Here is a 13,891-nt window from a genome sequence, read left to right on the forward strand (position 1 = left end):
GGTTAAAAAAATGGCTTCATTCTTCCGTAATATCTTTTGGGGGGGGCGGTAGGAAAAGTTATCACCAACTTAGATTTTATTTTTGTCTGGTTTTTTTTTTATTTTTTATTTTTTGCTATCTACGTCCTCCCCTATTTTTGTCTCTTTATAGGATTTATAGGTCACACTTATAGGTTATAGGTTTATTTTGTTTACTATTTACTTAATCATGCTTATACTTTAATATATTAGAAATGGTGCCTTAATGTATTCCCCCCCCCAGTCAAGGGTTGTTTTTTTTTGTGTGTGTGTGTGGTAAAATAAACATAAAATTTACCATTTTCTTGTTTTTTTTTTTTTTTAAATTATTTATTTGTCAGAGAGAGAGAGAGCACAAGCAGGGAGAGCAAGCAGAGCAGGCAGAGGGAGAAGCAGACTCCCCGCGGAGCAGGAAGCCCGATGCGGGACTTGATCCCAGAGTCCTGGGATCATGACCTGAGCCGAAGGCAGACGCTTAACGACTGAGCCACCCAGGTGTCCCTACCATTTTCAAATGTGCAGTTCAGTAACATTACAGTATGTACATTCACCATGTTGCTCCTCTGTCCTCATTACTGGCTTGCTGCGCGTTTGAGGGGTTGTTATCTGCACCCCGGGTGGGAGCAGTATTGGAGCACATTCTTCTGAGCTCTGTCTTCCCCTTCTCATTCTTTCCTTACTCCTGATTTATTTATGAGGGGTGCATTGGGAAGAGCCCAACACCATTGGCCCTTACCTCCCAGGTGTGAGGTCACTGTGTCAGAACACTGCCTAGCTCTGTCCTTGGACTTCTCTCACCTGCTTATCTTCAAGAGAAGTTTGTCTCCCGCCGTGTCCTGCCTTCCTATTGTTGCTGGGCTTGGCTGGTCAGTTCAGGATGGGGAGGAGGCGGCATTGCAGCTTTGCCAGTTGTGAAGAGGACATTGGACTTTGATCTACACTTGATTGCTTGAGACTCTGTAGCAATTGGATAGAACCTGGAAAGCAGAAAGGAAGTGATTATGCTCCTTCAAAACCCAACAGTCTGTAATACGGCCTGGAGTTTTTTGCCAAAATGAAATAAATGTTATTTTAACTGGTATTTAAAATGCCAGTGCTGTCTGGGGATAATTCAGGATGAAGGTGGCAAGGGTTTTACAAAACTTGCTCTTAAGCAGTTGCAGGTAGTAAGAGCAGCTGATGTGAAACCCTTTATGTATGAGCTGTAGTGTTGATTGGGATTTTAGATTTGCAGCATGCGTTTATAGTGCTCTATCAACTTCACACTCATTCATTCCCTGATTTCATGCCCTGCAAGGTAACGCCAGCTCACTCATCATCCTCATAGCCCTAGAACTCTGTGTCTTTCTTTAAGGGGTAGAGGAACTGCCGCTGGGAGAGGGCTCTGGTGGCCCTGCTCAGGGCCTTCACTTCACCAATAGATGGTTGACTGGGCAGGATACTCTCTCTGAGCTTCGTTTTCCTTCTCTGAAAGTGAGGTTGGACTTGCTGATCTCTGGGGTTTGTATTTCTCTCTTAAGATTCTGTGGTCCTGTCTTAGGATTTCTTGATAGCATGCCTTGTGTTAATGTGCTCAGTATCTCTTGCGTTTAATTGACTAGGCATGCAGATATAAATATTCATCTTCCTGGGAGAAGTACCTGGGAAAACGCAGCAGATGGAATCGTGAAGAGCGAGCCTATTTTGGGCTCTATTACTTACTTATCTTAGACAGTTTTCTTGCAGAATAACTATTCTTATCATTCGCTTTTTTGATTGTGTAATTAAAGCCTTCCACTGTAATATAAATAAATAAGCATGTAACTTACATGTATTTTAGCTCCTAGTGGGATATGCTTGTTGCCCAACCAGCAGATGCAAAATTTTTTAATGCCTAGGCTACGTACTATCCTCTTCAAACACAGCGTGATAGTAAACCTGGCATGTGAGAGAACTCTCGGGCTCCTCTTGCCTGTTGTATCCTGTCTCACTTTCTCTTGCCTCTTTACCCAGCCAGCTTGGAGCAGTGAGGAGCAAAGTGGGAGGGTACCAATCTGACAGAGTTTTAAAAAACTTTTTTTTTTTTTTAAAGATTTTATTTATTTATTTGACAGAGAGAGAGAGAGAGCACAAGTAGGCAGAGTGGCAGGCAGAGGGAGAGGGAGAAGCAGACTCTCCGCTGAGCAGGGAGCTGGACATGGGGCCCGATCCCAGGACCCCAGGATCATGACCTGAGCTGAAGGCAGCCGCTTAACCGACTGAGCCACCCAGGCGCCCCTAAAAAACTTTTTATTTGGAAATAATTTGAAGCTGACAGAAAGATTGCAAGGAATGAGTAGTAGCAAGAACACTCTCATACCCTTTACCCAGACTCCGCTATTGTTAACATTTTGCCCTGTTTGCCTTATTATTTGCACCTTTTCTATGTATATATATGCACATCCATATATAAATGTATGCACAAGTAGTGTTTTTTTCTGAACTGTTGGAGAGGAAGTCGCCTACGTTCTGGCCCATTGACCCTATGCAGTGTATTTTCTCACAGGGATGTTCTCTCCAAAGCCATAGTGCAGTTATCAGCCTCAGTTAATATGACATTGATTCAGGACTTTGATCTGATCTACTGTCAGTATCCAGTTTTGTCCTTTGGCCCAATTCTGTCCTTCATAGCACTTTTTCCCCTTCAGCACAGGATCTAGCCTTAGAATCAAGTGTAGCATTTACTTGTCATGACTCTTTAATCTTTTTTAGATTTGTTTTAAATTTTTGAAACCAGGGCTCCTGTCCATTGGTAGCTAATTGGTTCTTCTTGTTTTTTGTTTTTTTTTTTAAAGATTTTATTTATTTGACAGAGAGAGACACAGCGAGAGAGGGAACACAAGCAGGGGGAGGGGGAGAGGGAGAAGCAGGCTTCCCGCTGAGCAGGGAGCCCGATGCGGGGCTCGATCCCAGGACCCTGGGATCATGAGCTGAGCCGAAGGCAGACGCTTAACGACTGAGCCACGCAGGCGCCCCGGTTCTTCTTGTTTTTATGTACTGTCCCGTATAGTACATGGATAGGTTTTCCCAGCATAAAACATACTGTCCTCTGTGTACAAGATGTTTCCTCTAATTGGTCCCCGGGGCGGGAGGGGGACAGAAAATGCTGCCTCGACTTTATCACCACCACAGGGGGACCAGTTGGACTTTCTGGCCCAGATGCCTGGCACTTAACCCTGTTTCTACCTCCTAGTCCTCAGCAGTAAACAGACCCCTTTTTTTTAATGGAAGAGACAGAATTTGACCCAAACCCAAGAAATACTGTGCAAACCCAAGAAATACTGGGAGGTATTTTTTGCCATTGGTCAGCTTGATGGTAGTTTTAGACTAAAGCAGGAAAGTGCCTTTTAATGATTAGAATTGTTTAGATGTGACTAAAGTACATGTTTTAATCAGATATTAATCTGATCATCATGCATCAGTATCTGCATGATGATACTGTACAAAGTTATATCCATGGTTACTCCCAAAGGGTACATACTTTCAGGGTTATGCTGTAGGCAAGACAACGAGCAGCCCTTCTGAGACAAATGCATAACTTCAATCATTCGTTCCAGACACGCATTCCTGGAGTCATGGTAAGTGCTTCTGCCCTGGCCTTGCTTTCCCAGAACATGGCATGTGTCCGTTTCTTTCCTGCAGTAGAAAACGTTCTTTCCTGTAACTTCACAGAATTTTTGGAGTTACTTCACTGTACATCTGGAGCCCTAGACGACCCCTCTGCTTAGCCTTGCCTCTACTTCTCTATTAGACAGGCTAAGGGACACCTGGACACGGGCGTGGATGCGACGGAGTTGGGAGGCTTGGCTTGCTGCTCACTAGCTGCGTGCACGTGAGCAAGGCACACGGCACCCTGGGTTTCAGGGCCTGCCCTTCTGAGTGCTGGACTTCCAAGGTCCAACTGGTTTCGACACAGTTTGTTTTTAGAGAAGTGAAGTGAGATTTCTACTTAATCACGACGTGTGTTTTTTTTTCTTTCTTTTTTTTAAGGTTAGTATCTGCCATTTGAGACCCACAGAACAGAGACAGGAAGGTGGGAGAAGACCTGTGAACGGTGCCCTCCTGACTGGGGCTTCCTCTCCAGGCTTTCCTGCTTTCTAGTGTTTTGAGCCTGAGCCGGGTGACATCAGGGGGGCCACATAGATGTCACATTGATTCCCATCATGCCTTCTTTTATCTTTGTATTTCATCTCATGCTTGTACGCCGGCCTGAGGGCCAGGGGGAATTCTTTGCTCATCTGTTTTCTTTGCCATGAAGAGAGTAGTGGAGAAAGAGGGTTCTTTTGAGAGTTTGAACACCCACGATAATCCTGTTAGCTTCCCAGGAAGTTTATATGAGATTGAATGTCTTTGCTAATGGCATCTGTTGTAATAACATCAGGTATGCTTTGCATACTTTCCAGCCTTGGTCAGTAGCTAGTACAGAATCACTTTTCTCAGAAATCTTCTTTATATATAGGCGGATGGAGTAAAAACACTGTTCTGGGTATGGCACAGGAATGTCTGAAAGGGAATCCGGGATGCTAGTCTTCATTTTTTTAGGTTTGGTGTCAAGGAGGCCATGAACCTAAATATAGGAGGCTCATATGATTTACCTCCTTATAGGATATGCAGAACGTGGCTCCTGGAAAAGGTGCCAAAAAGCTTGATAAAAGCTTCTTTGAAAAAGAGCTATTTTTTCCCCCAGCATTGATTTGTAAAAAGGTTAAGCTTTATTTTTTTATTTTATTTTTTATTTTTTTTTTAAAGTAGGCTCCACGCCTAGCAGAGAGTCCAACGTGGGGCTTGACCTCAGGACCCTGAGATCAAGACCTGAGCTGAAATCAAGAGTCAGATGCTTAACTGACTGAGCCACCCAGGTGCCCCAAAGGTTATGCTTCAGAGGGGGTGTTTTAGAGGCAATTAGATAAAACATAACAAATTTTAGTCAGGGTTTGAGAAACTTGTCATGTTAGGTGCCTTAAGGGACAAAGCACCATTTATCCACCTTCAGTCTCAGTGTTTTTTAAGATAAATTGTTAGCAGTCTCCTGGTTTTTCTTTTTTGTTTTTGTTTTTAATGTTTATTGAGTGCTTGTGAGCAAAGGTCATTGTGGTCAGAGGCCCTAAAGGGGGAAATTTAAATAGTCACATGTATCTTAAATCTGGAGGGACTACCAGTATTCCTGAGAAACTAAAAGTGATACTCTCTTCTTGTTCCTTTTTCTCTCCTGAATTCGGACTAAAATATCTGGATGTGGTAGAAAGTACAGATGTGTTAGGCAGAGTCTCTTTCCAGGCACTTTATGTTCTGGTTAAGGAGAGAGGCCTAGTACCGATGAAGTGTTTGTTAACACTTACAGGTGGGGCTTTTGGCCCTTGCTTTATTCCTGACATTGTGTTCACTGTGTGCTTTACACAGATTATTTAATCCTTAGAACAATCCCCATGTGTTGGGTTCTCTTATCCCCAGTTGGGCACAAAAGGAAAAAAAGTGACAGATTAAATAACTAGGCCGAGGTTGAGGTGCATTTGGAGTCAAACCCAAGGAACCCAAGCCCAGAGCCTGTGCTCTTTCATCATGCCATGCTGAACTGACCAGAGAACAGGGCCACGGGCAAAACTGTGGTACTGATTACATGACAGAGGCTCGAGATACAAAGAAAGGAGCCATGCTGTAAACTTTTGTTTTGTGAAAAATTTCATGAAGGTAGAACTATGAATTGCAGACCCAGGAGCAAATGCAGGATGGGAATAGACATTTGCTTGGGAGACCATGGGTGTTCAGACTGGAGTGATGGCTTCTTGTGGTGAGTGATGGTGAATCAGGCATGCTTTCCTTCTCCTTTCATCTTAGTAAACTTCTCTGCATTCTTCAAAACCCAAGATATATTATCTCCTCTGCGAAGCTTTCCTTCTGTTCGTCAGACAGAGTTAGTTCCCTTTGGGCTCCTGAAGCTTTTTATACATCTGTCACTACTAGACGATGTAAACCATCATAGTCTCCTTTTTTTGTTATAGGCTCTCCCCGTCTCTCCGTCTCTTCCCCAGGCTACCTCAAGTTCCTTGAAGGGACGGTCTTACTCATCTTTATATCTCTGGGGCTTAATGCAGAGTCAGTTACTTAGTGAGCATTGAGCTTATTTGTCGAATGAATGCTGAGTTTCTCAGATCAGATTCAAAGGCTCTTTAAAGCTAGATTTAGAATAATTGGGGACAGAGAATCAATATTTAGAAGAATTTATCTGGTGGTGAAGCACAGATTGGATTGGAATTGGGGAAGCTGACATCAAGCTGGCCAGGTTAAGAGAAATTACAGTAATCTAGGCAGGAGAGGAGTAGGGCCTGGTAGAAGTAGTGGTGAGGGAAAAGGTACAAATCTAAAAGACAGTGTAAAGCAGGAACCAGCCAGCCTGATGACCTTAGTTGTGGGCATAGAAGATACAAGGAAGAGTCCAAGATTTCAGATTACGTGATCCTTCCCCTTTCAGGTTTTTCTTGTAATTTATTAGGTGATGATGGGTGTTGGTTGACTTCGCTGTTCCTTAATAAATGAGTCAGTTGTAGATAGGTCTGTGAACTGCTGAACCGTGAGCAGTGCAATAAAAGGAGCAGATAAACTCCGAGCAGGCACAGCTGAAAGCTCCTCCACTTTACAGATTTTAACTCTTTCTGGAACAGAAAACTTTGGTTTATTTTAGATACGCACATAACTTTCTGCGAGTATCTTCTGACCCAGGTTTATTTTCGATTCCTGCCCCGGGGTTTTAATTTGCTGCTGTGGTAAGCCAAGGAACTCTTGGAGAAGCATACATAGGCTTTTGGGATTGTAATCCTTTGTGTTGTTACAAATAGGTGATGGCTCCCAGCAGTCCAGGAGTCTCCCACTCAGATGTGACCTGCAGGCCCCCAATTGCTCTCAGTAGTTGCATTAATAGAAGAAAAAACACAACTTCTAAATTCAGTATCTGAAAATACCAGCCTGAATGCTAAAAATAAGTATGACATTAGTTTTTTAAATGGTGTATGTGTATTTTCAGAAAAGTGCACAAATTGTAACGTAAAGATCATCCTTGTGTGCCTAACACTCAGATCAAGAAAATAGAATGTTACTAGTATTTCAGAATCCCTCTTCCCTACAGGTAACCACTATTGTGATTATAACACACCACAGGTTCATTGTGCTTGTTTTTAAAATTAACATACAGTGAATAATGAAGGATGTGTTTTCGCTTCTTGTACTCAACATTGTGTTTGTGAGATTCATCCATGTTGTTGCATGTAGCAATATTTATTCATTCTTGTTGTCTTATATTCTCCTGATGAATAAACAATTTATCCATTCCACTGGTGATGGTCATTTGGGTTCTTTTGACTTTTTTGGATATTATGAATAATGGTGGTATGGACATTTGTGTACCTTTTTTTTGTATATGTGTACAGATTTCTGTTGGAGTTATCAAGGAGTAGAATTGCAGGATCATAAGGTATGCGTGTGTTCAGCTGCCATTGGTTTTCTTTTTTAAAATTATTTTGTTTTAAATTCCAGTATAGTTAACATACAGTGTTATATTAGTTTCAGGTGTACGATATAGTGATTCAACACTTCATACATCACCCTGTGCTCATCATGGGAGGTGCACTCCTTAAGCCCCATCACCTGTTTTACCCATCCCTCATCCACCTCCCCTCTGGTAACCATCAGATTGTTCTCTGTAATTTAAAGAGTCAGTTTCTTGGTTTGTCTCTCTTTTTTTCCCTCTGCTCATTTTTGTTTGTTTCTTAATTCCACATGTCCGTGAAATCATATGGTATTTGTCTTTCTCAGACGACTTATTTCTCTTAGCATTATACTCTCTAGCTCTATCCATGTCGTTGTAAATGGCAAGATTTCATTCTTTTATGGCTGAATAATATTCCATTGTGTATATATACCACAAATTCTTTATATCCATTCATTTATCGATGGATACTTGGGCTGCTTCCATAATTCAGCTATTGTAAATAATGCTGCTATAAACATAGGGATGCATGTATTCCTTTGAATCAGTGTTTTTATATTTTTTGGGTTAATAAACATTAGTGTGATTACTGGAGATAGGGTAGTTCTATTTTTAACTTTTTGAGGAACCTCCATACTGTTTTCCAAAGTGGCTGCACCAGTTTGCATTCCCACCAACAGTGCATGAGGGTTCCTTTTTCTCTAAGTCCTCACCAACACATGTTGTTCTTGTGTTGTTGGTTTTAGCCAATCTGATAGGTGTGAGGTGGTATCTCATTGTAATTTTGATTTGCATTTCTCTGATGATGAATGATGATGATGAGCATCTTTTCATGTGTCTGTTGGCCATCTGGATGTCTTCTTTGGAGAAATGACTATTCTTGTCTTCTGCCCATTTTTTAATTGGATTGTTTGCTTTTTGGGTGTCGAGTTGTATCATTTCTTTATATATTGTGGATACTAACCTTTTATCGGATATGTCACCTGCAAATGTCTTCTTCCATTCAGCCAGATGGTTTTCTAAAGTGGTTATACCAGTGCATACTCCCACCAGCAGCACTCTATGCATGTTCCAGTTGCTCAGCATCCTTACCAACACTTGTTATTGTCTTTTTAATTTTAGCCATTTTGGTGAATGGGTAAACCATCGTATTTTTAATTTGCATTTTCCTGACAACTGATGAGGTTGAGCACTTAATTTTCTGTATAGGCTTTTGAATACCTTCTTACGATGAACTATTTGAGTGTCAAAAAAAATTGAGTCATTTGTTTTTCCTCTGAGTCCTCTGTTAGTTATCTTCTGTTAGCCCATTTTGTGGCTTTCTTTTGAACTCTCTTCATTGTGCCATTTGATGAATGTTCTCATTTATCCTTTCCTTTATGTTTAGTGCTTTTATGTGTCTTATTTAAGAAGTTTTCCCCTACTCGAAGGTCATGAAGATGTTCTATATTGTCTTCTAGAAGCTTTACTATTTTATCTCTCACATTTTATATCTGCAATTCAACTGGGATTTTTTTCATGTGAATGTGTCTTACTTGGTTTTAATTTAATCTTTTCTTTCCTTCGTTCTTCAAGATCTGGATCTTAAATCCCAAGCACAAGCTGGGAAGCAGTTGGGTGTATTTGAATCCTGAATGTGCTTTATAAATTAGTGCGGTGCTTGAATGGTCTTTGGGAATTGGAGCCTTCTCTTCCTACCACATCGTGGCATTTGGTTTTTGTTTTATGTTCTTTGTCCCTTTATTACCGGAAAGTGTAGTCTGCTGGAATATTACCACTTCCTTACTTGCCTTTAATTCCTAAACCCACAGCAATCTGGATTTTGGCTTCACTACCTGCTTGAAACCTCTGGCAAAGGTTCCAGTAGCCTTCGTGCCAGTTGGGGTGAATTCTCCAATATCCTTTGACCATTTGCAGGTCTTCAGCCTGTCTTTTATGTCTTTACATCTCTGTTCTGATTGTATGACTTTGGCAAGGCCTTAGTCTCCTTTTTGTCTCCTGTAGACTTAACATAGTTTCATTTTTGAAATCCAGTTGGAAAAGCCTCACTAGATATGTTTGGACAAAGCCTGTAAAGCCTGAGGACATGAATCTCCAGTTTCAAAGTGGGCCTGACCACGTTTCTTTTTTTTATTTTGGTCTGTTTTCATTTGGTATTTGAGACCAAATACAAATGATAACAGCCATAACTATGAATTAGATAATTTTTTAGAGTTAAATAGCAGCTTTACATGGGTCACTCTGAGGTAGGTATTAGTACTTACTACAGTTATCGAAGTGATTGAAAATGCAAACAGCACACTATTTGTTCTTGTTGGGAAGCACCCTACTGGGTTAGGTTTTAGAGTTTCCTTTTTCATGTAACCATCGTTTGGTGGAGAGCATCCCATCTGTGATCCTTTTGGATACTTTCATCTTTCTGCTTTTCTGCTGGAATGCTTCTTGGGTTGGAGCAGGGGAGGAGTGGATGGGACTGGGAATGGAGCTGGAATTGCATTCTTTGGAGAGATTGTCCTGAACATGCCCCAGTAGCATTTAATGCATGGCTGATAATTGTCAAGTTCACAAACTTCTGCCTCAAGAACCAGTACAAAATAGACCTTGATGGTTGAGTGCCTGAATGTGATGAGCTCAGGTGTTTGCTAGGATCTGCTCTGAAATGATTCACTACAAGAAAAAGTTGTGGAGCAGGTGGGATTTGAAAATGTGTCCTTAGTTTTCAGGGACCCATTTTGGCTTCAGAGGAACTCGTTTATTTTAACTAAATAGCTGACTTAAGTTCAACAGATATCTTTCAATTTATGTTAATTTTTATTTTATTTTTTTGCCAGTAAGCTACTTGTGAGATTTTCCTTTGATTCTTTCATATCTTTCCAGAAACTTTTCTTAAAACAGCAAATCCTTTTTTCAAATGAAATGGGTGTCCCAAGTTGATTTATGAAACAGACCAAAGCATTCTTTTATTTATATCATTCATTTTAGGAATTTGAATTTTCAGCATTTACATAGAAAGCGAGAACAGTGAGGATGTTTTGATCAACACAAAAACTTGAAACAGGTGAAAAAGATTGCAGGCTTCTTTTATTTATTTATTTATTTTTTTTTAAGGTTTTTTTCTTTTTCTTTTTTTTTTTTTTTATTTGAGAGAGAGAGAGAGAGAAACAGCATGAGAGGGGATAGGGTCAGAGGGAGAAGCAGGCTCCCCGCTGAGCAGGGAGCCCAATGCGGGACTCGATCCCAGGACCCCGGGATCATGACCTGAGCCGAAGGCAGTCGCCCAACCAACTGAGCCACCCAGGCGCCCTGCAGGCTTCTTTTAGCCTGACATTTCAATTTCTCCATTTGAAAAAATGTGTAGTGTTTTTTTTTTTTTTTTTTTTTTAAGTAGGCTCCATGCCCAACATGGACCTCGAACTCATGACCCTGAGATCAAGAGTCACTCGCTCTACCGACTAAGCCATCCAGGAGCCCCAAAATGTGTGGTTTTTTGTTGTTGTTGTTTTTTAAGATTTTATTTATTTAATAGAGAGAGACACAGCAAGAGAGGGAACACAACAGGGGAAGTGGGAGAGGGAGAAGCAGGCTTCCCGTGGAGCAGGGAGCCCGATGTGGGGCTCAATCCCAGGACCCTGAGATCATGACCTGAGCCGAAGGCAGTCGCTTAACGACTGAGCCACCCAGGCACCCCAAAATGTGTAGTTTTTAATAAAACAGCTTAACTTGCAATCCAAGGATATTTTTCAGTTGAACGGATTCATTGGTTTGAAAAAAGAGTAAGATTCGAGGGCTAATCTTGATCATAAATATAAAATTCAGACAACTCCCAAGTGCTAAAGCTCTTGGGCAGTGATGCATCACTCAGCATGTCATTGTGAGTTGTTCTGGCACAGCCGTTCATATGTGACTGCAGCATTGGAGGGACAGCCGTGCCCGGCTTTGTTGGAATGCGGCCCCCGTGTGCTCTGCAGTGTGCTTGTTCTGCTAGTTGTCGATGGGCTGGTGCAAGCCTGACTCAGCCTCTATAATTGGTACCAGTCCTAAGTGCTGGTTTATCCACAGAGATGGCCCAGGTTCCTCAGTGTCTTCAAAAGTCAGTTACCAAGTGGAGGCCTCTGGTGATATTACAGTTTGATATGTACATTTGAGTGTGGACTTGTTTTAAAATGCAGTTTTTGTAGTCTGCCCTCACTCTGGGGGCAATGGAGAGGATGTGGAGAAGGGAGGGGGGGGGGAAGGTGGGGAGACTGGAATTAAGAGATAATTAAGAAATCAGAACTGCTCTTGGCTCTTGATTATCTCTGGGTAGATAATGCCAGTGAGGATTCAGAAATGGTCTAGGAATGCTCACCTTTCTGCAGACGGGTGAGTGAAGGAGTGTTGACTCCAACGCACTGCTTCAAATGACGTCTCCTACGTGAGTGGGAGAAGAGTATATGGGTTTGGGGCTCCACATGGAAGAGGGAGAGGATGGGCATTGCGGTCGAGAGCCCCTCTCCTCTCATGCTCCACCTGAGCAGCTCTGCTGAGAATCTGGTTCTCTGTGGGTCCATGGTTGGGATGTGCTCATTTTGAGTTCCCGCTCAACTTGGTTCTTAGCTGCCTTAACCTTAGTCTCTGGTGGCTGCTCATTCGAGATTGAGAGTTGTCAGAACATGTGACTCCGGAAGTGCCTTCAGAACCCCCACGGATCCATGCAGCAGTTTAACTGCAGTTCTTCTGAATCCAAATTTGGCTAATTATTTAGACTTGGGGCAAATGTATTAGCGACAGGAAGTCTCTAGGGAGCCCTAGCCTTCTCTCCCAGTCTCTTCACTCTGCCTGTTCAGTCAGGGCCAGGGGCTGTTATTTTGCTTTTAATATATTTCCGGAATTATATTTTGAGTTATTCCCTTTTCCTTAGCATAAATAATTGAGAATCGATTGTACAGTAGCATGAATTTAGAGTATACTCAAAATTTGGGTTTTGAGCCAGCTGGGAAATTCCCTTCAGTTTTTCTGAATTCCATGCATTTGAAGAATGTTGAACCAAGATGTTTGAGGAAATAAATTACAAATGTGACCTGGAGGGAAGTGAAGAAAGTAGGAGACACAGTTACTGATCTTTTTCTTTTCTTTCAAATTCCTTTGTTAGGCATCTGAAGAAGCCTCCCTCAGGGCATTGGAAAATCTGATGACAGAATTTTTCCACGATTGTACAACCAATGAAAGAAAACGTGAGATAGGTAAGTGAAGTGTTGAGTCGTCAAGAGTCACTTAAGACGAAAAGGCCCTAGTGAGGAGGAAGGAGTTTGTTGCCTGCGCTAGTCAAGCCTGCTTGTTTCGCCTGGAATTCTTGCTCTTTTTGCTCTCATTTTGCTGGTTGGTGGCGGCTGCAAATCTAGCTGTGCAAGGACTGTAGTCCATGGAGCCCACTATCATCCAGAGTGATGGGTTTTCTTCCCTTTGGCCGAGTGTGGAAAACCCCTTCCGCTGCTTTGGTTCTTGAATTTCAGCAATGTTAAACTTACGTGAAAGAGGCCTGCGACTATTAACTTAAACAAAACCTCATGAAAGTGTCAAAATGACACGGTTTTGGTGTGTGGAAGTCTCATCCAAACCTTATCTAGTGCCCACAGGTCCTTTAACTGGTATTCCCTTTGGGGGCTTCTTGCTTCTTTTTCTACTATTGTCTCTCCCATTCTGCAAGTTTTGATGAATAAAGGCTTCAAACAACACAGAGATGTAGATATAATTACCTTGGGTCTTCTGGGAACCTCAGCTCTTTCTAGAACTTCCTTTTGAATTTCATATTCGTTTACATGAACAATATTCATTAAAGCATAGCGTAAACTAGAATGTGTATTCAAGTGTCAGATCTCTGCCTCCGAGACATGAGACATGTTGCCCTGTGTTCCTGGAGTAATCCTTTTTTTCCCTCTGAGTCCTCACTTAACCCCAGAACTTCCAAACAAAAATGTTTTCTTCCCTATCTCAACCTAAAGGCTTTTCCCCTTGGATGTCTGACTGCTCTGTACTGACCTCACGTTCATTGCTTTCACCTCTGGAGAGGCCTTTTTCGGTCTCTAGGACTTGGAAGACCCATTTCTCTGCCCCACTTGGCTTCTCTAAGTCATATTGGCTAGTTGAGTGTTGTGACTGATTTTTGCCTTTGGTCCAGAGCTTGACTGGAGTCTGGGTTTCCAGGTGGCCAGTAGACCTTTGGCTGTAGCCCATTTTCTCTTGCATTCTTTGAACATCACATCAGCTCCTGGTAGTTGTGAATTTCTTACCTTTTTTTTTTTTTTTTTTTTACTTTTAAACTTGGTGGTTTTAGGCCTGCCCTGTGCATGTTATGCCTGTCTTTTCTTAGGGAGTATAAGTAGAGAATTAGAATAT

The 13,891-nt window shown here is 41.8% G+C and overlaps 1 protein-coding gene across 2 annotated transcripts in view; it reads left to right on the forward strand.

Moving 5' to 3' along the window:
• XPO6 (exportin 6) overlaps positions 1-13,891 on the forward strand; it is a 102,551-nt gene that overhangs the window by 17,058 nt on the left and 71,602 nt on the right. For both annotated transcript variants that reach the window (XM_032430643.1, XM_032430644.1), the window contains exon 2: positions 12,648-12,738. In XM_032430643.1, the coding sequence (XP_032286534.1) occupies positions 12,648-12,738 (91 nt within the window). The remainder of the gene's footprint in view (positions 1-12,647; positions 12,739-13,891) is intronic.

This window comes from Phoca vitulina, unplaced genomic scaffold, assembly GCF_004348235.1.
Source record: "Phoca vitulina isolate PV1807 unplaced genomic scaffold, GSC_HSeal_1.0 scaffold45, whole genome shotgun sequence".
NCBI lineage: Eukaryota > Metazoa > Chordata > Mammalia > Carnivora > Phocidae > Phoca > Phoca vitulina.